This window comes from Myxocyprinus asiaticus, chromosome 50, assembly GCF_019703515.2.
Source record: "Myxocyprinus asiaticus isolate MX2 ecotype Aquarium Trade chromosome 50, UBuf_Myxa_2, whole genome shotgun sequence".
NCBI classification, from domain to species: domain Eukaryota; kingdom Metazoa; phylum Chordata; class Actinopteri; order Cypriniformes; family Catostomidae; genus Myxocyprinus; species Myxocyprinus asiaticus.
The window spans coordinates 11,571,531-11,595,444 of NC_059393.1; the positions used below are offsets into that span (position 1 = coordinate 11,571,531).

At 37.4% G+C, this 23,914-nt stretch overlaps 2 protein-coding genes across 3 annotated transcripts; both read right to left on the reverse strand.

Moving 5' to 3' along the window:
* Nucleotides 1–2,569: 2,569 nt before the first annotated feature.
* Nucleotides 2,570–13,358, reverse strand: LOC127438635 (ubiquitin carboxyl-terminal hydrolase isozyme L5). The gene is made up of 11 exons (XM_051694344.1): nucleotides 13,159–13,358; nucleotides 6,245–6,308; nucleotides 6,047–6,152; nucleotides 5,833–5,958; nucleotides 5,630–5,691; nucleotides 5,403–5,533; nucleotides 5,102–5,165; nucleotides 4,877–4,979; nucleotides 4,678–4,791; nucleotides 3,319–3,417; nucleotides 2,570–2,809 (listed from the first exon to the last, which is right to left on the reverse strand). The coding sequence occupies exons 1-11, from the start codon at nucleotides 13,316–13,318 to the stop codon at nucleotides 2,765–2,767; spliced, it is 1,074 nt and encodes a 357-aa protein (XP_051550304.1). The 5' UTR covers nucleotides 13,319–13,358; the 3' UTR covers nucleotides 2,570–2,764.
* A 1,130-nt stretch (nucleotides 13,359–14,488) lies between these two features.
* On the reverse strand, nucleotides 14,489–17,732 carry LOC127438636 (uncharacterized). 2 transcript variants are annotated; one of them, XR_007896773.1, is made up of 5 exons: nucleotides 17,530–17,732; nucleotides 17,237–17,300; nucleotides 16,989–17,165; nucleotides 16,636–16,828; nucleotides 15,117–15,252 (listed from the first exon to the last, which is right to left on the reverse strand). XR_007896773.1 is itself a non-coding variant. In XM_051694345.1 (4 exons), exons 1-4 carry the CDS (start codon nucleotides 17,580–17,582, stop codon nucleotides 15,106–15,108), a joined length of 441 nt encoding a protein of 146 aa, XP_051550305.1. In that variant the 5' UTR covers nucleotides 17,583–17,732; the 3' UTR covers nucleotides 14,489–15,105. The 2 variants fall into 2 exon arrangements, 1 of the variants encoding a protein (XP_051550305.1); XM_051694345.1 differs by lacking the exon at nucleotides 16,636–16,828 and having other exon boundaries at nucleotides 14,489–15,252.
* Nucleotides 17,733–23,914: the final 6,182 nt, after the last annotated feature.

Here is a 23,914-nt window from a genome sequence, read left to right on the forward strand (position 1 = left end):
AACAGTAAAGAGAAGACTCAGGGGTGCAGGCCTTATGGGAAGAATTGCAAAGAAAAAGCCACATTTGAAACAGAAAAACAAAAAGAAAAGGTTAGAGTGGGCAAAGAAACACAGACATTGGACAACAGATAATTGGAAAAGTGTGTTATGGATCTTAACCCCATTGAGCTTTTGTGGGATCAGCTAGAATGTAAGGTGTGTGAGAAGTGCCCGACATGACAGCCACATCTATGGCAAGTGTTACAGGAAGTGTGGGGTGAAATGTCACCTGAGTATCTGGACAAACTGACAGCTAGAATGCCATGGATCTGCAAAGCTGTCATTGCTGCACATGGAGGATTTTTTGATGAGAAACCTTTGAAGTAGTTTAAGAAGTTCTGTTTTTTTTTTTCAAATTGTAATATAAATTTTTCACGTTATTAATGTCCTGATTATATACTGTGATCAGCTGAATGCCACTTTGGTGAATAAAAGTACCAATTTTCTTCCATAAGAGCAAAATCTGTACATTATTCCAAACTTTTGGCCACCATTGTAAATATATACACATACCTACCAGCCACAATATTAAAACCACTGACAGGTGAAGTGAATAACATTGATTATCTCGTTACATTGGCACCTGACAAGGGGTGGGATATATTAGGCACCAAGTGAACAGTCAGTTCTTGAATTTCGTGTGTTGGAAGCAGGAAAAATGCGCAAGTGTAAGAATCTGAGCGACTTTGACAGGGACAAATTGTGATGGCAAGACGACTGGGTCAGAGCATCTCCAAAATGGCAGGTCTTGTAGTGTGTTCCTGGTATGCAGTGGTTAGTACCTACCAAAAGTGGTCCAAGGAAGGACAACCGGTGAACCGGCGACAGGGTCATTGGCGCCCAGTGCTCACTGATGCGCGTGTGGAGCGAAAGCTAGACCGCCCAGAGTGCCCATGCTGACCCCTGTCCACCGCCGAAAGTGCCTACAATTAGTAAGTGAGCGTCAGAACTGGACCATGGAGCAATGGAAGAAGGTGGCCTGGTCTGATGAATCACATTTCTGGGTACGTGTGCGTCGTTTACCTGGGGAAGAGATGGCAGCAGGATGCACTATGGGAAGATGGCAGGCCGACGGAGGCAGTGTGATGCTCTGAGCAATGTTCTGCTGGGAAACCTTGGGTCCTGGCATTCATGTGGTTGTTACACTGACTCATACCACCTACCTAAAGACTGTTGCAGACCACGTACACCCCTTCATGGCAAAGGTATTCTCTGATGGCAGTGGCCTCTTTCAGCAGAATAATGCACCCTGCCACACTGCAAAAAATTTTCAAGAATGGTTTGAGGAATATGACAAAGAGCTCAAGGTGTTGACTTGGCCTTCAAATTCCCCAGATCTCAATCCGATTGAGCATCTATGGGATGTGCCTCCCATAGATCTTCGTTCCTCAAAACAGTGATTGACTGATGAGTTTCTAGAGAAAGAAACTCGTTTCTTTTTTACCATTTTTGACCTAATATTGACCTTAAGACATGCCATTCTATTGCATACTGTGGCAACTCAAAAACAAAGTCAAAGACAATGTTAAGCTTCATTTAACAAACCAAATAGCTTTCAACTATGTTTGATATTATGGCAAGTGATTTTCTAGTACCAAATTAGCAATTTATCATGATTACTCAAGGATACGGTGTTGGAGTGATGGCTGCTGGAAATGGGGTCTGTATAGATTTGATAAATGACTTTCAAATAGTGATTGTGCAGTTTTTTACATCAGTAATGTCCTGACTATACTTTGTGATCCGTTGAATGCCACTTTGGTGAATTAAAGTACCAATTACCTTCTGAAACAGCAAAATCTGAACATTATTCCAAACTTTTGGCTGCCAGTGTGTGTGCGCGTGTGTGTGTGTGTGTGTGTGTGTGTGTGTGTGTATATATATATACCTCCCCATCGAATACAGATTAACATTTAGGAATTTTCAACCTTAACTTATGAGGTAGGCTTTTTGTGTGCAACTACACATGCAAATAAAAGATTCAGTTTTGAAAGTGGTTGCTAAGGTCCTCACAACAAGCCTGACCGCAGCCTGTCTACTCATGTGGGCCTGCGTCATCCTCCTGTTTTAACACATGTGCTGTGTTGCAACATGGTTTTTGAGTGAAGAAAAAAACAAAAAAAACATTATTTGTTGATAATTTTGGCAATATGAAATAAAATATGAAAACATTCTGTACTATTTATTACACTTGTGTGTTTTAATGTTTAACCAGGAAGTTTGTTTTGAAATGCTTTTTTGTACAAAATGGCACAAAGTCACACATGTGGTGTTCCTGCTCAAAAATGACCAACATTATTTTGTTTTTTTATTTCCATGACTTTTTCAGGCCTAGACATTTACAGGTTGTTTTCCATGACCATATGGACCTTGATATAAGATTAGAGCCTTAAATTGAAAATAAATAATAACAGACCAGTGCTTTTAATTTATATAAATGATGTAATATGTATGTTACAGTAAATAAGCATTTAATACTCATTTGTCCTGCTTACTGTGTGCTCATAAGAAAAACATGAAACCACACTAGTACTGAACAAATGAAATTTATATGAAAATAAGACATTATTTAAACATCTCTTTGCATGCATACACAGACGTGAAGGAAATGACAGCAAGCACAGTGCTCGACTTCACTTCCAGATGCTCCTTCTATGAGATACAGGATGACAAGTGCACATCAAGTGATTCCATGGCAAAAATTAAACAGGGTCTAACAATGTTGTTACTTCGCTTCTTGTACTTTTTTAGCACTTTGTTTTTCCTTTGCCTAAGGAGACAGAAAAAGAAAAGAATTTAATATTCACCCTCTTAAGGCCAATTTTTGCTCTTCAATATTTTTTTTCTTTAACTCGTGTTGTATTATTCCTCAATTTTATGGTGTTTAAAAGCAGCAGCCTTATACTTTTATACCAATTAATTCTGCAAGGTTTAACAAACAAATTTAGGCAAAAAGATGGCAAACAATGCAAGTTAAATTCCACTGTTAATTAAACCAACACTGCCCTCTAGTGGTATGTAGAGATTCACTATATCACAACACACACTTTTATAACAATTCTTCTTTTGGGCCTACACATATCAGCGCTCACAAATCACATCTCTATCACAATCGCAATTATGTTTCAAAGCAAGTTTTTTTTTTTTTTTTTTTGTGAACCAAAAGATGAAATATGTTCTTAGGGCAGCAATACAAGACATCTTTATGATCCCATGCTGTGAATACATCTTCTTACATGCCATCTCTTAAGTTTAACTTTTAGCAGTAATCTAGCTTACCTTTTCAACTAAAGGTATCAGCTGCTGATATTCAGCCAATGTCTTCAGTAACTCCATAATAAAGGGCAAGTAGTTGTGCTTCCTTCTGATGTTTTCAATCTAAAAATTGCAGCAAAAAAACACCCACATTATTTCATATCATAAGAGATAAATCAAATCAAATCACTTTTATTGTCACACAGCCATATACACAAGTGCAATGGTGTGTGAAATTCTTGGGTGCAGTTCCGATCAACATAGCAGTCGTGACAGTGATATGGAACCAATAATCGGTTTGACCGATATTTTTCACCGATATTTACACTTTTCCACTTAAACAGGTACCGGTTCTTTAATATCGGGTTTACCGATAAAGCTGGACACAAAAGACTTTACATTTTAAATATTAATTAAGTGAAGGGTTTCGAACAAGTGTATATTGCAATGAAAACTAGTTGTAACAGGAAAGGACGGGCAAGGAGGAGGCGTAACAGTAAACATAAACTTTAATGATATAAATGAACTTAAAACAACATAAAACATAAGGACACAGACACACATACAACGCGACCGTGTGCGTCTCTCTTGAACCGGCCTCTCCGGCTGCCCCTTATCTTGCTCTCCCGTTAATCAGCTGATTCAGCGCCGGCCGTGCTCCATCACGGCCCGGCCACGCCCTCCTCCTCGTCACACTAGTCCAATGAACTTTTAGTAGACTTCCTTCTGATTTTGTGCTATCTTTTGATGTTTTCAATCAAAAAAATTGCAGAAAAAAATATTCTTCCATTTTATAAGAGATAGACCGATAATCGGTTAGACCGATATTTCCGCTTTTCTACTTACTGGTAATTGGTTATCGGTTCTTTAATATTGGGTTAACTGATAAAGTTGGATATAAAAGACTTAAATATTAAGTGAGGGGCTTTGAACAAGTGTATACTGCAACTAAAACTAGTCAAATTAATTCTTTGTAAACTGTGTGCAATATTAGTTTTGTTAAGCCGTTCATGTTCAGGTTAGTGATAAATTAAGTTGTTAATGTGCCTAAAAGCAAAAATAAAACAAGAATGAATGGTTCAATTAAACTGGTTATGCAAATCGGTTTGACACTTAAACACAAAAAATAATCAGTATCATATCGGTCAATCTCTTGATTTTATATCCACATTCTTGTAAGTTCTTAAAGGGGCATTGCACCATTCTGACATCTTATTTATTTTAAATACCATGAAATAATATTAACAGAAAGCCTCTGAATTTGAGTTTCTTCTGCTTTTAGGCTATACAGAAATACATTTTTACACATATACTCAAATAAGCACAGCGACATGTTGTATAGCTGGTCTTTTAGAATAAAAGTGGGAAGACACTTTGATGTACTTTGTATCTTTTAAGCTTTTGGTTCTCTTCGTCAATCAGGAGCTGATATTTGGCGATCTCTGATTGGATGGAGCTAAGATGATTTCCACTCTGGTCTGTGTCCATTGGCTCTTCCTGTGAAACAACAGAACTGTTTATCTCAGTCTTTCTCAATGCATTTGTACATGATTACTACCATTTCACATTCAGAACTACTTACTTCTGTAAGCTGAGCCTGAAGTTCAACAATCTTTTTTTCATAAATCATCTTGCGGTCCGATACAATAGCCATCAAGTTGAAACGAATCTCTCCCTCACTGTATCTGATAGAAGTATACAAGGGTGAAAAAATGCAATAAGAAAAACAACAGTGCAGTTTTGCAGAACTCAAAACCGTCACTATCAAGACAGTTTAAAGTTTATTGTATTGGCTATTGACACTTACTTCTGTATCCTTTTCTCAATGACCGGCCGTACAACACTGATCCAATCATCCTGGTTACATGCACCTAAGAAAGTGGCAAAATACTAAAGGATCATGAAAAAAAAAAAAAAAAGACACCAACACCAAAGAATTTGTTATGAAGGCCTCTCAGACTCAAATTAACCATCTGTGCATGTTCAAACTGATTACTGTTTTCATTTTGAAGATTATAATGCTAATTAAAACCTATATAGAATATAATGACCGCCAAAGAATTTTGGAAGTTCGATTCTGAACATAATTCAAGATTTTTTCTATTTACCTAGATCAATGGGTCCTTCACGAAGCCCATCCAACTCATACAGTCTGCCATCAACAGGAACATAGCTCACAAAGTGAAAAGCATCTTCTTCTTTAGACGATGACTTAGCGTCAAACTCAAACATCTGCTGTCTATAGAAAAAAAGGGGGACAAAGATATTATTTGTAATAGACATACTATGCAACATTTGGCAAAGAAAATAAAAATTAGAAATTCAAATGTACAACCTGGCAAAGCTGTTGTGAACTTGTCGAATCACTTCAGAGTTACTGAGAGCAAGACCCTTCATCTTGGGCAAGAAAAAATATATATAAATAGAGATATGAGTGGCCAGGCTTTCCACTGCCTCTGATAAATAAGAATTACACAGTACTAATTAAAAAAAGTCAGTGAAGTTATCAAAACCTTATCAAAATACACGCCAACTTACTGCAGCATCGAAACTGTGTGAAAACTCTTTAAATTCTGTCAGCGTTTCCCCAAGATGCATATCAGGATGTGTGCAGTTTAACAACACGCTGACGATTGCTTGGGTTGCGCAGGCATTATTGATAACCTGAAACATTAAGAATACAAAAATGAATGGCGTAGTACCCTTTTTTCATTGGTAACAAGTACTGTGTTGACACAAAAATATGCTGCACCTGCTTGGCAAAGAAAATTTGATCCAGCCTTGAGTCTTGAACTATTGACCCTGCTGGCTCCTCGCCCGGTTGCCACTTGAAGAGGAAAATCAGACCATGAACAGGCCTGAAATGAATTGCATGCATATTCATTTGCAGTTCAAGATGCAACTCACTGGAAACTCTGTATATAATACAAGATGCTTGCATGTTCCTTACTTGAGATTTTCAAAGTTCTCTGGTTCCATGCTCCATATCTCTTCGACCTGTGCACCTTTGCACCCTATTGACAACAAGGAAATATGTGTCATAAGGTGTATCAGAAACACATAGTTTAGTCTCTACAGGAAGAAAACACTGTCAGTGTCTAAAAACTTAGTAAATATTTTCTGAATCAAATATTCAAATCAAACTTTTGAACGTGCCTATTATGCCTAAACATGTTGAGTCAAACATTAGAAAGAAACCTATGGTGCCAAAACACGCTGAATCGAATTTTCAGAAAGCGTCTATTGTGCCCAAAAAAGATTAATCGAAATGTTCAAAATGCATCTTTGATGCCCAAACACAATGAATTGAATGTTGAAAACACCTTTTTGATGCCCAAACATGTTGAATCGGATGTTTGGAATGGGTCTTGGATGCTTATAGTCTACGCTTAATCAAATGTTCAGAACACGCCAACATGTCCAAAATCCTGAATCAAATGCCGGAACATGTCTAGTCTGCCTATGATTCTGAAAATCCTGAATCACGTGCCTACGAGTCCTGAATTGAAAATCCTGAATTGCATGTTTAACCTGCCTATATGCCCAAAATCCTAACTCAAATGTTCAGAACACATGCTTGATGCCCAAACATGTTGAATCGGATGTTTGGAAAGCACTTAGATGCCCGCAATTCTGAATGAAATGTAAAAGTCCTAAAAAGAATGTTCAGAATGCGTCTTTGATACCAAAACATGTTGAATCTAGTGGTGCACCGATCAGAAATTTGAGGCCGATACCGATCTCTGATTTTTAAACACTAAGATCGGCTGATGCCGATACCGATACTGATTTTATCTTAAAGTGCCCTGTGCCACACTTTTGCAATTTATATGCTGCAGTTATATGTTTATGCCCCACACAGTAAAATTACGGTAACACTTTACAAAAAGGTTCCATTTGTTAACATTATTTAACAACATTACTGTAATGAACCAATGAAAATGTTAGTTAAAACATATACTAATACATTTTTTAAATCAAAAGTTGTATTAGTAACATTAATGCACTATGAGCTAACATGAACTAACAATGAAAAATTGTAATTTTATTAACTAACACTATGATTAATAACTGCTGTAAAAATATATTGTTCATTGTTTGTTCATTATACCTAATGCATTAACTAATGTTAAAGAAATGAAACCTTTTTATTAAGCTTTACCAAAATCACATTAAAATTACATTAATTGTGAATTGCTAACATTTATTTGTATCGAAAACAGTTATTAATATTTCTGTTGTCAATATTCATTGTGATATACTGCCAACCAAAAACCATGAGAGCATCACACACAGCAGAGATACTTTCAAAAATAAGAAAAATATATCCATTACAAGCTCTAAAACTGCTCCAGTGAGAAATCATTAATATCTATGATTTGTTTACTGTCTTTGGCATCTTGTTGTAACACAAATAGCTAATTATTAAGCAAATGCGTAAAGATGCGATGCCGTTATTGAAGGTTAAATGGTTACATCTGTTATTAGTGGTATTGTGACCAACATTAATCTGATTTCAATTGGGATCCTCTCAGAATAGGGCTGGGATGAGAGACTGATATTGAGAGCACCTGCAGAGTGCACGTGTTTGACTGACACCGAGAGCACTCACGTTCAAGAGAGTAAAGCTAAAAGCGCACGATCGCTCAAACAGTCTCTATAGCTCAACACAAAGTCTGATTGTCACGACTCATGTTACATCATGTGTACTCAGATTTGTATTTGTAAGTTTATTTGTTGTTTAATTTGTTTTTATACTCGTTAGCAGCCTCTTTATCCTGTTCCTGCTCACTGTGCAGTGAGTCAGAATTACTACTGTAATGACTCTACAAAATGGGAAACTTAATATTCATACACATTTTTTAAAATAAAATGGCATATTCATGTGAATTACATCATTTCTGAAAGTTTAAATTTGTGAATGCTTAGAAAAGAAGAACAGGGAACCCTGCAACAGATGTCATGAGCCCCACAAAGCCCCCCACTGAATATTGAGTCAGTCTGGGATTACATGAAGAGACAGAAGCAATTGAGACAGCCTAAATAGATTAGGCTGGCAAATTTTCCAAGAAGCTTGTAATATCCTATCTACCAACAACCAAGAAACACTGTGTCCAGGTGTACCTTGTAGAATTTGGGCTGTTTTAAAGGCAAATGAGGTCACACCAAATACTGATTTAGCTCTTTTTCTGTTTACTGGACTTGACTGTATGACGTTAATTGATAAATGAAAACTATTTATGTCATTATTTTTGAAGACATCACTATGCAACATTTTTCCCAAGTGCCTAAAACTTTTGCACAGTACTGTATATATATATATATATATATATATATATATATATATATATATATATATATATATATATATCACACACACACACAGTTGTGCTCAAAAGTTTGCATAGCCTGGCAGAAATTTTGGCATTGATTTTGAAAATATGACTGATCATGCAAAAAAAACTGTCGCTATGTTTGGAGAGGGGTCAACAAGGCCTATAGTGAAAAGAATACCATCCCCACTGTGAAGCATGGTGGTGGCTCACTGATGTTTTGGGGGTGTGTGAGCTCTAAAGGCACGGGGGATCTCGTGAAAATTGATGGCAAGATGAATGCAGCATGTTATCAGAAAATTCTGGCAGACAATTTGCATTCTTCTGCACGAAAGCTGCGCATGGGATGCTCTTGGACTTTCCAGCACGACAATGACCCTAAGCACAAGGCCAAGTTGACCCTCCAGTGGTTACAGCAGAAAAAGGTGAAGGTTCTGGAGTGGCCATCACAGTCTCCTGACCTTAATATCATCAAGCCTCTCTGGGGAGATCTCAAACGTGCGGTTCATGCAAGACGACCAAAAATGTTGCATGACCTGGAGGCATTTTGCCAAGATGAATGGGCAGCTATACCACCTGCAAGAATTTGGGGCCTCATAGGCAACTATTACAAAAGACTGCACGCTGTCATTGATGCCAAAGGGGGCAATACACAGTATTAAGAACTAAAGGTATGCAGACTTCTGAACAGGGGTCATTTTATTTTTTTCTTTGTTGCCATGTTTTGTTTTATGATTGTGCCATTCTGATATAACCTACAGTTGAATATGAATCCCCTAAGAAATAAAATAAATGTGTTTTGCCTGCTCACTCATGTTTTCTTTAAAAATTGTACATATATTACCAATTTTCCAAGGGTATGCAAACTTTTGAGCACAACTGCGTGCGTGTGTGTGTGTGTGTGTGTGTGTGTATATATATATATATATATATATATATATATACACATGAGATCAAGCTTTTGACACAATTGAGGGACTTGTACACAACTATTACACAAGGTGCAAACATTCAAGACAACAAACTACTATATGCTTACTATACTTTATGTAATTATCTGTAATGTAGATTGTGAAGAGCAGTATTAAATAAATTAAAAACCTTTTATCTCTTATATTTGTATAAATTATGAAAGGGGTGTGAACATTTATGAGACAAAAGGGAATGCAAACTTCTCTTCTCAACTATATATACTGTTTATTAAACCTCAGATTAATGGGTTATCAACTTCTTCCTTTTATTCTGCTTTCTATCTTGTTTCTGAACAGCAGTCTAAATTGAGCAATTCTGTGATTTGGCGACTAAAAACAGCCATTTGGCTCCTTAATGTTTCAGTTTAGGAGCCAATGGCACCTTAGTCATTTTTTTTTTAGTCTGGAGCCCTGCTGTTAGGAAGACAGTGGTCCCGTTACATCTGGCGTAAATCAAACACAGAATTCCACAAAAAGAACGTCATACCTACGGTCAAGCATGGTGATGGTAGTGTGATGGTGTGGGGATGCTTTGCTGCTGCAGGGCCAGGGTGACTTGCAATAATTGAGGGAAACATTAATTCTGCTTTCTACCAGAAAATCCTAAAGGACAATTATCGGTCATCAGTCCGTGAGTTGAAGCTCAAGAGCAACTGAATTATGCAGCAAGACAGTGATCCAAAGCATAGGAGTAAGTCCACCTCTGAATGGCTAAAAAGAAGCAAAATTAGAGTTTTGGAGTGGTCTAGTCAAATTCTTGACTTGAACCCGATTGAGATGCTGTGGCAGGAACTTAAAAGGCAGTTCATGCTTGAAAACAAAAAACTGAAGATTTCATACAAAGGTGTACACTACAGTTAGGGCTGCACAATTATAGCAAAAATCATAATTGTCAATTATTTCCCTTGATATTGTAATAGTGATTATTAATGTAGATTAAAATATTAAATTACCGTGACGTCACTAAGTAAGCAAAGTAGCAGATTTCAGTGGTGGATATGAGCTGCACTCCAGTTTCTTCTAAGCATTAAATATTGTAATAATGTTTGTTAATGTTAGGCCAAATAAAACTTATTTTAAATGGATATCTATAGTATAAATTAAATTATTGCTAAATTACTTCTTAAATTATTAGTCCACATACAGTAAATAATATGACATTTTCAAACTTATTAACAGCTGATTTAAATTGACCAAGTTACTTACTGCGTTCAGTAAGCCCTTTGGTGGCGAGACAGGGGACCATCCATCCCATTAGATCTTCAATGGTGATCTTGCTTATGTACGATCATCGTTAGATCATTTTTGGCCTCAGTGGTGCACTTTGGAATTAAAAACAGTAATTTGCGATCGGAGTTTGTGCAATTCGTGAAAATGTTAAATCTACTAATACCAGCTGCGTGGCAAATGGGTCTTATTAGAGTAGACGTGATAACAATGACGGTGATTCCTGAAATGTGCTATTCATGCCATATTATTTTTGTTGGCTGCACCTCCAAAACAAACTTAGAACAGTTAAGCTGAATTACTTTATTGCTATTTTGTACAAACCAAATTCACATTGGCCTAACTATTAACATGACAATACAAAACTGTTATTAGATTTTTAATAAATTGTACACGGAAATCGAGCAACGCGACAAACTCTCCCATTACAATGACTGCTGTCACTCACTGCAGGTTTCACACCTGCATTTCGACGCGAGCTCAAGTGACGCTCCGTACAAAGTTCTGCACTCTCGCGAATGCTCTCATTAAAAACAAAGCTGTCTAATCAACATAATAAATCAATTATTATTAGAATTATGATTAGAACGGGAGCATTTTAGTTTTGTCGTGTTGCTCATTTGCAGTGTATTTAACATCTACGTACAAAGCGAGCTGTGAAATATGCAATGAATCCAAAATAATTCCAAAGTGCTTTTCGCTTTTGTTCTACAGCTTCTTTTCGAGTGTCAGGTGATGTTTCTTCAGTATTAATTTTCGTGTGCCACCACGAACAGAGGTGGAACATAAAGTAAGCATCTGGGCATTCAGACGGTTTAAAACTTGCGCATTAGGATCAGTTGTCATTACTGATAGGACGGAGGATTAACTTAAGCAGCTCTGATTGGCCATTGCCATTTCATTGCTCAACGGACATGCTAGTGATTGGTTAGAATACTCAACCGCTGCAAAAACACATCGTAAATAGAAACCACTGAAGCAACACGAGCAGACATAAATTGAACGCTGTAATCGTCAGTTTTCACGATTACATAATCGAGGCAGCCGTAATCGTAATCGCGATTAGTTTTTCGATTAATTGTGCAGCCCTAGCTACAGTCTTCAAAGACAAAGGACAACTGGCTCTAACAAGGACAGAAAGAGATGTGGAAGGCCAGATGTACAACTAAACAAGAAGATAAGTACATCAGAGTCTCTAGTTTGAGAAATAGATGCCTCACATGTCCTCAGCTGACAGCTTCATTGAATTCTACCCGCTCAACACCAGTTTCATGTACAACAGTAAAGAGAAGACTCAGGGGTGCAGGCAAAGAAACAGACATTAGACAACAGATAATTGGAAAAGAGTGTTACGGATCTTAACCCCATTGAGCTTTTGTGGGATCAGCTAGACTGTAAGGTGCGTGAGAAGTGCCCGACAAGACAGTCACATCTATGGCAAGTGCTACAGGAAGTGTGGGGTGAAATGTCACCTGAGTATCTGGACAAATTGACAGCTAGAATGCCAAGGATCTGCAAAGCTGTCATTGCTGCAAGTGGAGGATTTGTTTTGATGAGAACTCTTTTTTTATTTTGATTTTTTTTTATTGTAATAGTAATTTTTCACGCTATTAATGTCCTGACTATACATTGTGTTCAGTTGAATGCCACTTTTGTGAATAAAAGTACCAATTTCTATCCATAAGAGCAAAATCTGTACATTATTCCAAACTTTTGGCCACCAGTATATATATATATATATATATATATATATATATTTGAAAACTGTATTTTGTGTTTACTCAGGATGCCTTTGTATTATATCTCATCTGAAGATCTAAAACAATTTAGTATGAAAAATACACAAAAATAGAAGAAATCAGGAAGGGGGCAAATACTTTTCCACAGCGCTGTTAATGCTTTTATTCGAATGTTCGGAACGCGTATTTGATGCCTAAACGTCTGTAATCGAATGTTCGAACATGCCCAAACATGCAGAATCAAACGTACGATCGCGTAAATGCTGTCTAGATAGGCTGCAGACTTGATTTTCAGACACAGCGACTGAGATACAAGACACATGCTAAGAATTGCAGACACGTGAGACAGCTGACATTCTGCATGAATTAGCAAGCGTTCTTCAAAGCTGACTCTTGCATTGAGCTCATTCAATGGATCTGATGACAGGTACCTGCGATCTGTAAACTACAACGCAAGCTGGAAATCGTCACCTACAACACATCATATATAACCACCAACAAGTCATTCATCATCTTGGCGACCATATAACTGAACTGGAGCACTACTAGCTCCGTTACCCGCACCACTAATGTAAGAAATCACAGACTGCTTACCAAATCCTTTGATCAGCTCTGTAAAAACTCCCGGGTCACTTTCCATAAGACACCATTCTCCAGCGCTTCCCGCCATTTCTAATTTTATTTTTAATTGTAAACTGTAATTGTTCTTGTGTAGTGATAAAGCGAGGCTAATGAGACTGATACATTCACGCATACAATAGTTTTCCCGTCATTCCTTTCTACATGCGTCATTCGGCTGCTTCATGTGACGCGTTCAAAACGCGAAGCGCGCTTCTGCCTCCATGTGCCATGGAGTGTTGTTGTTTTTGGGTCGTTCGATGTCATTTCCATAAATAATTAAAAAAAAAAAGGTGAATTAATGTACATTTCAGTCTGATTTTAAACATTCTACATTTTAATAAATTACATTGTGTCATCTTGAGCTTAACAAATAAAGGCTGGGATCTGTTCCACCATATTTAAAGGGGCACTCAGTAATTTTTTTCCTCATTAAAAAAGTTTAACTCCTAAAGTCATGAATTGTAATTTTACAATTATGTATAAAATCATGACCACTCACATTTAAATGAAGACTCCAGTCATATCAGTAACCTTATAAAAGCTGTTTTATTCTACATGGAGACGGTCCGCACATGGGGGCTGCCATTTTAGAATCACATGACCAGTCGAATACTACTCTTAATCTCAGTAACCAGCCTGTTATTTGACACTCATTGATTAAAGTAATCGTGGCTGACTGCGAATACTAAATTTTTACAATGGCATCTGAAACTGAAAACTATTTATTTTAAATGATGGTGCATCCAAGCCAGTTGGTGTCAGTGTAAATCCAAGATGACACAAAAACAAAAGTTACTGAGTGCACCTTTAAAGGTTTTTTTTTTTTTTTTTAAAGTTGTAGTCCCAAAGAAATGAATTGTTATTTTGAAACATATTTATAAAATCATGACCACTCACTAGAGATGAAGACTTCAGTCAAACCAATGACCTTATAAAAGCTGTTTTATTCTACATAGAGAGGGTCCGCACATGGGGGCTGCCATGTATGGATCACATGACCAGTTGATTACTACTCGCTTAATCACAGTTTACGCCCTGTTATTGGACACTGTCTCTCATGGATTAAATTACTGTAATCATGGCTAACTGTGAAGAGTGAATTTCTACAATGGCATCTGTAACTGAAAACTATTGATTTTGAATGATGCTACATCCACGCCGCTAGGTGTCACTAAGTCCAAGGTAACACAAACAAACAAATTAGAGTGCATCATAATGGTGTTAATTGGAAAGACATAAAAATAAATAAGATATGATTTTAGTCCAGTGGGTGTGTATCTTATGAAAAACAAGAATTGCAACACATTTTTTAAAAGACTTTAATACTTTAAAATGTTTCTGTACATAAAGAAACAAAGAGGTAGTGCAATGTAACTCAAATCATAATTGAACTAAAATACATAATGTAATAGATTATGGACATATATTTTACAAAAAGAAAATGTACAGCACATGTAATGAGCGTATTTAAGCTATCAAGAGTTCGGGGAAATTATAACAATAAAAAAACAACCATGAACTCATTTCAGTGATTTAAGGCCGAAGTATACTTCGGTTGTCCACGCTGCTGATCAAAACACGCACATTATGTATGACGCAAATTCCGTCATCAGCACAGTGTGCGCGGACTGTCCTCATCCGTGTGCATCGTTGGCGCATGCGCCTGCCGTTGACAATTCTAAAAAAGTATCATAAAGCAGTTGTAGTGTGCATGTGTCGAACTTCATATTTGCTCATGTTCAAAAGGGTATACATTGAAAGGCAATGATCCGATGCAAAATGCAGAAAAACAAACTATACACAAGCCTTTAGGCAGATCAGGTGGGCTATTTTCTACAGTCCTTTACATGGATTTGCTCTGTTTCAGGGTGGCCAAAGAATACAAACATTATAAATACATTATCACTGATCAGATTGAAATTAAGCATTCTCTGAGCCGTCAGTGCTGTTACTCAAACAGCATGGCCTACACTGTTCAATGAGAGGCAGAAGTTTCCCTTGCTGGTGAAGATGTTTTGTGTCTGAACCCCCTCCAATGCACTGTCCATTGATAAAGACTCTTGGCACCTGAAAGAGTAAAAAGAACAACATGGGTAAAGTTTGTCAAACAAAATTTGATGTTGGCTTGACAAAGCCTTGTCTGAAAGTTTAAACTAGTTTTCTACGTTTTAAGTTTGATGGTTTTACACATTACAGTAAGACAAACAAATAGCTACTGTAGCTAGCTATCTAAATAGATAGTCTGATAAACCATCAGAGAGAGAGAGAGAGAGAGAGCGAGCAACTTAAAGCAGATTTAGGGTGCTTTCACACTAGGACTGTTGGTGCAAACCAGGGTTCGAATTACTTCAAAATTCGGTTTGTTTGGATGATATGAACGCCGTTTCCGAACTCGTGTGTACACCCGAATCCGTTTGAAAAAGTGGTCTTGGGTACGTTCAAGGGAACTCCAGTACGATTCGCTGCTGATATGAACGCAATCATACAAAATTGCAGAAGTTAACCGCTATTTATGACAAATAATTCACACCTTTCTCTCATAATTCACAACATCTCTTGCAACGCATCTGCTGACTCACTGCTGACAAATGCTAACATTCTTCACAAGCACTTGAAGCAAGTGTGAAAGCACCCTAAAGGCCTTTTGTGGATTTATTTAAATAAAAATTTTTTTGACAGTTGCAGTTTGAATTAACAAGCATTCTGTTGGCCCTTTTGAACATTCCCTTAATGTAAGTCTATAGTATTTTTCCGATTTTTGATTGGCTGCTGTGCGTAAACCATAAATTAGATCAGTTAGAAGTCAGAACAGTCTGAATGTCTGTACCAAATTTGGTGGATGTTGCTTGAAAGGAGGAGTTAGTGCGAGACATTTTTAGAATAACAGTATGTTGGCTTTGTCAAACCAACATAATGAATTCACATTAAAGCATGGCCGCAAACGCACTACTGATGTTTTGCATCATAGCTTTCAACATAGAGCACAACAGTAAGGTTCAGTAAATAAAAATCTTGTTTATTTTCCCCATAGGCTAATCAATTTTTATCCATAACTTAAAAGCCTTTAAAGACAGACCATCCGTGTGCTCAGAGGTTGTTAATCAATGGTTGATGCATCTATTGAAGCCATCTGTCTACGTTATTTTAACTTTAACTATTTTTTAGAAATTGTGTTTAAAAGCATAATTCCTGGTGAAGAACACTACCCATGAACCTGAAAAGAAATGCTCCACCAATCTGAGAATCGCAGCAAACAAAGTGCGCCAAAAGAGCTCTGCAGCGACTGCCCACTTTCATGATCCACGGCGAATGATGCAATCAATTCGGTCTCCCTACACTCTCAAACTACTTATAAATTTGTATATATCTGCATAGTTTGCAATAGAATTTAAATATTTTGTAATTATAATCAACAACTTTAAATCCATATATTTTTTTTTATTTGATTACCTGATTCACAGTGATTCATGGGATTGTAGGTCATTCCCTCCTTAAAGATGTTGAGTACACAGTCTTGTACCTTTGTCCAATTTTCAAATATTTTTTCACTTCAAATCAAAGTTTGTAATGCCGTGATTCACCTTGGAGCTGGCTGGTTTGGTTCATGGCTTACAACTCTTTTATACATTTTTGTACAAAATCCCTATGGAAAAAACTAAAGGAAATAATACTTCCAGAACCAAGACAAGCACTTCTGCACTCTATGGTGTGTATTTTACCACAGCTGGAACGGTGTATTGACTAATTAGCATCCAGGACCAGAACGATCCATTTAATAAACATAAACAAATTATATTACTTACTGTTCTGGCACCTGTCATTTGCGCTAAGGTCTCCTGGAGTCGTCGACCATCATTGTGCTCATCCAGTTCAATGACTTTATATGATGCTCCTATCTCATTAAATACATTCTTAGCCATCTTACAGTAAGGACACGTGGTCTTGGAGAATATCACAACGCAGTTCTTGGACACAATATCCTATAATGAAGACATACAAATGTAAACAGGTAATAATCTGATATATAACATTAAACCGTGGTCAAGTTTACCTGGACAAACTGAGCACATGCTGTGCTTGACAACCCAGGCTCAGAGGATGTGAAGTTCCCCATCCTACATAAAATACATGACATGAATTTAGTAAAATTAAGAGAACCACAAACCAAAACAAGTATATTAGCAGCAGTTCCATTAACTATTTACATAACATCAGGCTCAGAACAGTACGTGACAACCTTGGATGTCCTTATTTCGCCCTGGTTTACTTTAAGTACTAGATGCCAATACTTAACCACAATTATCCTAAATAAAATAATATAAATTAAATCATACTCATGTTGACCTTAGTATTTGATAAGCTTGTTTGGATTTGGACAGACTGCACCTCGCAAACATTGTGAAGTGTAATTAAACACATGCGCTGTTTAATAAATAAAATATTTTAAAAATATGGCGAAAAGACAGTTGAATATACATATGTAGAATACATGACGACTCTAAACAAAAGATGTATGTCCTCTATTTGTTCCTAAGTCCAAAACACATGCTTACCTCTCAACCGGAACCGCATTGATGTGACGTCAGTCCACAGGCTCCACCCGTCTCGGATCCCTTTCATTTGCTGCCAGCTTTTCTTGTACATTACGCGACCAATGTGCTAATCTAAACAATAACTGTTTTCTTTTAAATACATTTGTATGCCTTTAGAGGACTCTTGATGGCTCAGAAAGTCTTTTTCAAATCTCAAGACGTTTCTTGCCTCATTGGAGACCTTTGGTACCTGACATGAATTTTGAAAATCACCTCAGCAACCTCTATAAAACTATTTTTTATTTAAATCATTAACAATTACAAACCATTGTGATTGGTCCATTCTGACCAGCGCTGAGAAAAGTAACAGCCACTACGTGATAATGCCGGTTACGTGTTAGCTCAGTAGCAGTCCAGACAGTAAATTACACGTAATGACTTTGAACGTTAATAGCAACAAATGTATTAAAAATGAACGGAGAAGATTTAAGATAGGATAAAAATTATGTAAACAACTCAGAACTTGCCAATTAGACACTTTATCTGGCACACGAAGCCCCGCACTCATTCTAATTGCAATTATTTTTATTGAACATACATAATGAAAATAACAATCATATCAAATAGATAAATACTATTAAAAGTACTATAAATACAGAACAAAAATATTGTAAGTACAAATTAAATATACCTGAGCAAACTGGCTTAAATTAAACTGTGCTGACGGTACTACTGCACTTTCTTTAATTTAGGTCTACAATAAAACTAAATAATAGATTCTATTTTTAAAACGATTATTAAATAAAAATGTAATTAATAAATAATAACGTTTTTACAAAAACTATAATGATAAACAACAACAACAACAACAACAACAACAACAACAATAATAATAATAATAATAATAAATAATATTGTTTTTTATTCAATAAAAAATAATTTCAGTTAAGAAAACCCTTCAGTGAAGTAATAGATCTTATTCACTCTAGCGCCATCTTTGATTTGGAATGGGAATGACAACGAGGTTGTGAGGAATAGACTTACAGTCTCTTCAGTGACACTCACGGTATAAAGCTGTAAAAAGCTTAATCTGATATTCCACAACTCATGTTGTCTGGGTTTTTGTCTACTGAATGTTCTTAGAAAGATATTTTTTCAACGTTTTGTCCGTGGAACGATCCAAAAACACTTTAAATTGCCGTACAGCCCACTGAAGAGACTGTAAGTCTATCCCTCAACAGCCTCGTTGTCATTCCGCCAAAGATGGCGCTGCTGTGAATAAGGTCAGTGAACAGGCCAATGTCGTTTTGCGTCCATAGGGTGGCACTGTGCAATTCTGTAAAAAGCATTAAACAACCAAAACACAAAATGTTCTCTTGTGAACCTAAGTTAACCCTGATATTTTTTCCCCTTCTTTTTATAGCAAGTGATTTAATGCTTCCCTCTAAGCTCTGTTTTTCACTAAATGTGCCATCTTACTATTTACTAGAACAAGGCTAAGCCTATGAAATAACCCAAAATAATTAAGGCTGTTCTTGTCACATTTGTCACTCCAACATCAGTGATTCGGCTTATGGTTAATTTCTTAACAACACATTTTTGAAGAAGAAAACAGGAAAGTTAATTATATATATATATATATATATATATATATATATATATATATATATATATATATATATATATATATATATATATATATATATATATATATATTTACACACACACACACAGTTTGAGCTGGACTGGCCTGAAATTGTTTTGTAGCTCTACACTGTGGCTTTCTCAGCAGGGTACGAACAAAAGAAACTTTGAATTATTTATTGGTTACATATTTTAAAGTTTAATGATCTGAACCCCATCCTCATTAATATTGTTAAAGAGAAACGAGCAGTGAGTCTTCACCTTTCACTTTCTGTTATAGAACACTGTACTGAAAGGAGCGCTAAAAACAAAGTCTTATTTGTGGCCATAATTTGTTAAAACTTCGCTTTTTTCTCATTAATTTTTCTTCATAGCTATTCACAGTGGTAGACTTTTGCTGTTAGAGCATGATAATTCATTACTAGCCATTTTTACACTCAATAAACTCTAAAACTAATTACCATGGCTGGGTCTAAGGGGGGAATATCATGGCAGAACAACCATAGCCCCCCACCCAGTGACCGAAATCTGACCCCCAGACAGATTTTTACTCCCTGCTAGCTAATTGGTCCCTAAAGCACACACCTATTCCCAGGGTCACATTAAGGTAGTCCTGGCCCTGGGCCTTATTGTTTCGCTGGGCCCCTGTCGGGGGTGGGGTGGGGGGTGGGGGGTGACAGAGTAGAACATTTTCACTCGATGATCATGCACTACACGGATGGGTTTAGCCGTTGCACGCCCTCTCTGTGTTTACATCAGCATCTCCTGCAGAACGCATTTATATACATGCCCTCCCGGATTCGGGGCCTCCCTACTGCCGCGGGCTTAAGCCCAGGTAAGCCCGTGCATTAATGCGGCCCTACCTATTCACACCCCTATTGCTGATAGCCACCCCTACGCCTACCCCTAAACATAACCATGCTAAAGAGTCAGAAATCGGCACGACACTGCCCCCCGCTAATTACACTCTTCTGGGCCACACAGACGTCCAGTTTCCTTTCTAGTATTCATCAAGTGTCCCTGCGTTACCCACATATCATAATAATGGCAAAGCCCTTCTTATGACAAGTAATGACAGTCATATACAAAAATGTTGGCGAACTCCTTTAAACCACTGAAAAGTAATTCCCCACCCCATGCAGTGTTTCACACTAAGCAGCAGACGCCCCTCGCCTACGCTCTCTTCAGTGCAGTGTCATCGGAATGTGCCCCGCTGATTTAATATCTGTTTGCTGCATGCATTTGCAGGCAGCCATATAATCAAGCAAGAAGCCACTACTGAGGCTGCCCTCATAAATCATGTCCCTGGCAGACAATCATACCTGGCTATATGGAGGCAGGCACTAGTGAAGCCACTGATTACACTCACTGCCTTATTAAAACTGGTCCTGCCGAAGGAAAGGCTCATGTCTTTTTATTTATCGCCTTAGTGTGCACACTTGTTCGGAATCTGCTGTGTGATCTTAAATGATTGGAGGACTTGGTACTGTTCCAATAACCTCTTGTGTGTCATCCCACTGAACTGCCTGTGGTCCCTCCCTCTTGTCAAAGCCAACTAACGTCTCCTTCAAAAAAAAAGTGCAAGTGGCTTGTCTTGGCAATGAGCTGTGGCATTTTGTCAGAGATGGTTACTTCACTTTATCACATTAGGCCTGTCTTGAAGGCCGTCATTGCAACCTGCACTTTCAGGTGGGCATTAACTTGTGTTTTACACTAAAGAAGGGTTAGCTTAATAGCAATATATTAACGAGAGGATGCGATTCTCACAAAATCTGTCAGGAAAATGACCTGGCCATATTTAACCACAAATTAATTTTCTTAATTAAAATTAGCAAAAATGAAAGGCTAAAAAAAAGAAAAGGAGGGACCAGACATCAACATGGCAATCATGATTTCAAGCTCAATTGCACTTCCAAGCCATCTAGCGCTCTGCGCATGTGTCAAGCACTAGGAAGTGTAATCGAGCTTAAAATTATGATCATGCCTAGAGACTGTGCAATGGCACAAAGTGTTTCACTTGAGTATTTTAACTGTTACAGATTGGCCCCATTCACTTCCATTGCACAGTAGGTGCCTCACTTTAACACAGATTGCTTTTTTAAAAGAAAAGGAGGGAAAAGGAGTTTAAATTAATTTTTGTTGTAATCAACATGGCGATCATGATTTCAATGTAGTTTGTAGTGAATATAAGTTTTTCTAGTTTTCATCTCCTCTAAAAATATATTTCATCTGCTAGTTAATGCTCTTTTGTAGACAGGGGCGGGTTACCTTTTCCGAGGCCTCAAGCAACCGTCCAGCTGGGGGCCTCCTTTTGGTGTACATTTTATTACATAAAAGGAATTTTTTATGTATTAATTTCATTTCTGTCAGTCATTGTAGCCAAGTATATTCAAAATGTTTACAAAACAGTTTTGTAAACGGGGTGTGCAAAAACTACAGCTTTCCTCACTTATATTTTGGAACCCAGACTAATATTTCTTATTCTTGTTCAGACAAGAATAAGAATAAGCAAAATGTCCAGGGCCCCATGCAGTTGCATGGTTTGCAATGAGGTTTTTTACCTTCCCTTGTGGCACGACTGGAAGCTAGTTGCATCAGTGCTGTGGGAGTCCCGGGTTCAGATCGTTCTCAATATCAGTGACGAGCATGATAAGGAGGTTGCATTTTCCCCTCCAACATAACATTTTTACTCCACTGATGGTTAGGTTTAGGTTTGGGATTTGGGTTAGGGGGTTCAGTTTATAAAATATGCATTCCTCTTCACTGTGTAACAGCCTGTACAGCTGAAAATTACTCGCTTCACAACTCACTTTTGGTGCCCCTCTGTGGACATTTCAACCAGAAAATGGAGATCACACGTGCCCATACACCCAAAAACACTTACTGCTTTGGCCACTGGTGGCAGTGTTTCGAATTTCAGTAAGCACAGACCGATTTAACCTTAAGAAAAGTCAACCTACTGTTTCCAATTTCTCAGTGAGATCAGTCTTGCGTTGCAATAGATGGGCTGCCACCTCAACAACTAAAGCCTATTGCATGTCAAGGCACTTCCATAAGCAGTGAGTTTAAGTGGTACTGTAGGTATGGAGGATGCTTCTCATCTGTATTCAGAGGGGTGGTTTGCCCTTGGTGGCATTTGTTGAAAGGGCACACATTAGTGATCCCGGTTGTTCAAGGTCTCAGAGGGGATTTCATACCTTCTTGAGCTCAGTAATCCACTGGTGTCCATTCAAGACGGCAAATTAAATACACCCCAAAGAGGAGCTGGGGGGAAATAGATACCTTCATCCGAGTGTAGCGGCATTATAATTGGACAGTACCAGGTGTGAAAAAGTTGGAATCATATTTTGATTGGGAGGAAATATTTATTTGTCAAGGAGGTTTCACTGCTTTTCAAAGGGACAAAGCTGGTACCGCTGTGTATGAAAAGTTCTACGTATACAAATAAGCATGACCCAAAAAACACTGCAGTTGATACTGCACAAGACACTGACATAGGCCAACAACTTCTTTCTAAAAATCAACATGTGAGCAAAATTGACCTAATTTACTTACTGAAAGTAATGTTCTGGGTTCAGTATAAGTTAAGTTCAATCGACAGCATTTGTGGCATAATGTTGATTACCACAAAGATTTATTTCAACTGGTCCCTCCTTTTCTTTAAAAAAAGCACAAATCTGGGTTAAAGTGAGGCACTTACTGTGCAATGGAAGTGAATGGGGCCAATCTGTAAATGTTAAAATACTCATGTGAAACACTTTGAGCCATTGCAGTCTCTAGGCATGATCATGATTTTAAGCTCGATTACACTTCCTAGTGCTTGACACATGCGCAGTGTCCTAGATGGCTTGGAAGTGTAATTGAGCTTGAAATCATGATCGCCATGTTGATGTCAATATTTATAGTGAAAAAGGAGTTATATTTTGGTCTGTTCTCACCCAAAACCAATTGGATCACTACTGAAGACATTGATTATACCACTGGAGTCATATGGATTACCTTTATGCTGCCTTTATGAGCTTTTCGGAGCTTGAAAATTTGGTCACCATTCACTTGCATTGTATGGGCAAACAGACATCATATGTCCATTAAAATATTTTTGTTTGTGTTCTGCGGAAGAAAGAAAGTCAGACACATTTCAGAGGGGATAAGGGTGAGTAAATGATGAGAGAATTTTCATTTTTGGGCTAACTATTCCTGTTCTATTTGAGCAATCCAAATACTGTTATTCCAAATAATAATAATAAAAAAAGACAATTAAAAAAATTGTCTTTGAAATCTGCGTAATCACAATGCAGTAACTTTCCTTTTCAACTGATGTTGTTCTGATATTGTTTGGCATTGTTTTAGGTTGCTGATGCAGGTAATGCAGCCTTTCTAAAATATGGCCAATGGTTAATGCAGTAATTTAATGCCGGTTAATGTTGAAGTAATAGAGGTTATGACAAAAATAGAAAATAACTATAGATTTTAAAAAGAAGTGCTACCATCGAGATTGTTCTTCAGGTGCTCTTCAGGTCTGACTTGGTTCTTGTTCCAGTCAATTCCTGATT

What these genes read in the sequence shown, in the direction of transcription:
- LOC127438635 (XM_051694344.1), bottom strand. Translation starts at nt 13,318, where the DNA reads ATGCGTGAATGTATCAGTCTCATTAGCCTCGCTTTATCACTACACAAG. An exon ending in TGAAGGACCCATTGATCTAG is followed by an intron (nt 5,166 to 5,402) that starts GTAAATAGAAAA and finishes CCACTTTCTTAG; the next exon opens with GTGCATGTAACCAGGATGAT. An exon ending in ATTGAGAAAAGGATACAGAA is followed by an intron (nt 4,980 to 5,101) that starts GTAAGTGTCAAT and finishes TACTTCTATCAG; the next exon opens with ATACAGTGAGGGAGAGATTC.
- LOC127438636 (XM_051694345.1), bottom strand. Translation starts at nt 17,582, where the DNA reads ATGTTTGCGAGGTGCAGTCTGTCCAAATCCAAACAAGCTTATCAAATA. An exon ending in CAAGCTTATCAAATACTAAG is followed by an intron (nt 17,301 to 17,529) that starts GTCAACATGAGT and finishes TATTTTATGTAG; the next exon opens with GATGGGGAACTTCACATCCT. An exon ending in CATGTGCTCAGTTTGTCCAG is followed by an intron (nt 17,166 to 17,236) that starts GTAAACTTGACC and finishes TCTTCATTATAG; the next exon opens with GATATTGTGTCCAAGAACTG.